Source organism: Seriola lalandi, unplaced genomic scaffold (genome assembly GCF_002814215.2).
Source record: "Seriola lalandi dorsalis isolate HSWRI2012SDOR001 ecotype SW California unplaced genomic scaffold, Sedor1 jcf7180001979193, whole genome shotgun sequence".
NCBI classification, from domain to species: Eukaryota; Metazoa; Chordata; class Actinopteri; order Carangiformes; family Carangidae; genus Seriola; species Seriola lalandi.
In genome coordinates this window covers 1-997 of record NW_019449859.1, presented here as the reverse complement: position 1 = coordinate 997, position 997 = coordinate 1, and the positions used below count along the sequence as shown (strand labels likewise).

The following is a 997-nucleotide window of genomic DNA, read 5'->3' as shown; positions in this document are numbered from 1 at the left end:
ATGTATTTGTACAGATCATGTGATGCAGTTTAAATAAAAGTTTGACAGCAGCTGCACATTTATAAAAAACTTCAGATCCATCAAGTTTCTGCTCAGACACTGAAGCACATGAGTCAAATAGGCTTTAATTCTTTTTAAATTCATGTATAGTTTTCCAGGTTGTGATGAGATGTCTCTTAATTTGTAGAAATAATTTTGCAGCATATAAGATTTAGGGAAAGTAGAAATAATGTAAATATCTCATGTCAACATATTCTCTCTCTGATGCACAGAGTTTTTCAATCTGATAGAAACTGAACATTGACATTTATGAACCCACCTCCAGACAGGAACTGGATGGACCAATCAGCTTGCTCGATGCTGAAGTCCGTCTCACATGTCTCAGTCTGTGTGAGTTCACTGCAGCAGTCGCTCCCAGTCTAACTCCACCTGACACAGCGACACCGAGCCGCCGTAGGTCCACACCCAGAACCCTGGGTACAGAGGCTCAGTGAAGGTGGAGGTGAAGGTGTGGAGGTGGACCATGGCGTCCTGAGAGACACCGTAGAAGGACAGAGATCCGGTGGACCAGTTCAGGTACACCCCAACTCTGTGGGTGAAGGGTTGAGGTGAGGAGGACCTGAACCTCTTGTTGTTGTGACAGGGCGTGTAGCTTCCTTCAGAGCACTCCAGACTCCAGGACCACTTGTTGTGTCCGAGCAGACAGCTCTCCGCATCTCCATCTCTGGAAATGCTATTTGAGGTGACGCCAACATCGGCACCGCCGCTCCACTCCACCTCCCAGTACACTGAGTCTAGCAGCCCCTCCCTGCACAGGACCTGAGGGCAGCGCTCGAACCGGTCCGGGTGGTCCAAGGATCGACAGTCCGACCACATGCGAGTCGCCTTCCTGTTGCAGTCGGTCAGGTGGAGCTCTGAGTTGGCAGTGCTAGGGTCAAAGGTCAAATAACAGGCAACTGAGGGGGAGACACAAAGGAACAAGATCAGTTGATCAACT

General features: G+C 48.9%; 1 protein-coding gene across 1 annotated transcript; it reads right to left on the bottom strand.

Annotated features, from left to right (window-relative positions):
• Window positions 1–7: 7 nt before the first annotated feature.
• On the bottom strand, window positions 8–970 carry LOC147820183 (neoverrucotoxin subunit alpha-like). Its single transcript, XM_087174885.1, has one exon. It carries the CDS (start codon window positions 874–876, stop codon window positions 397–399), a length of 480 nt encoding a protein of 159 aa, XP_087031011.1. The 5' UTR covers window positions 877–970; the 3' UTR covers window positions 8–396.
• Between the last annotated feature and the right edge of the window lie 27 nt (window positions 971–997).

Coding starts and splice junctions, on each gene's coding strand:
- LOC147820183 (XM_087174885.1), bottom strand. CDS start 876: ATGTGGTCGGACTGTCGATCCTTGGACCACCCGGACCGGTTCGAGCGC.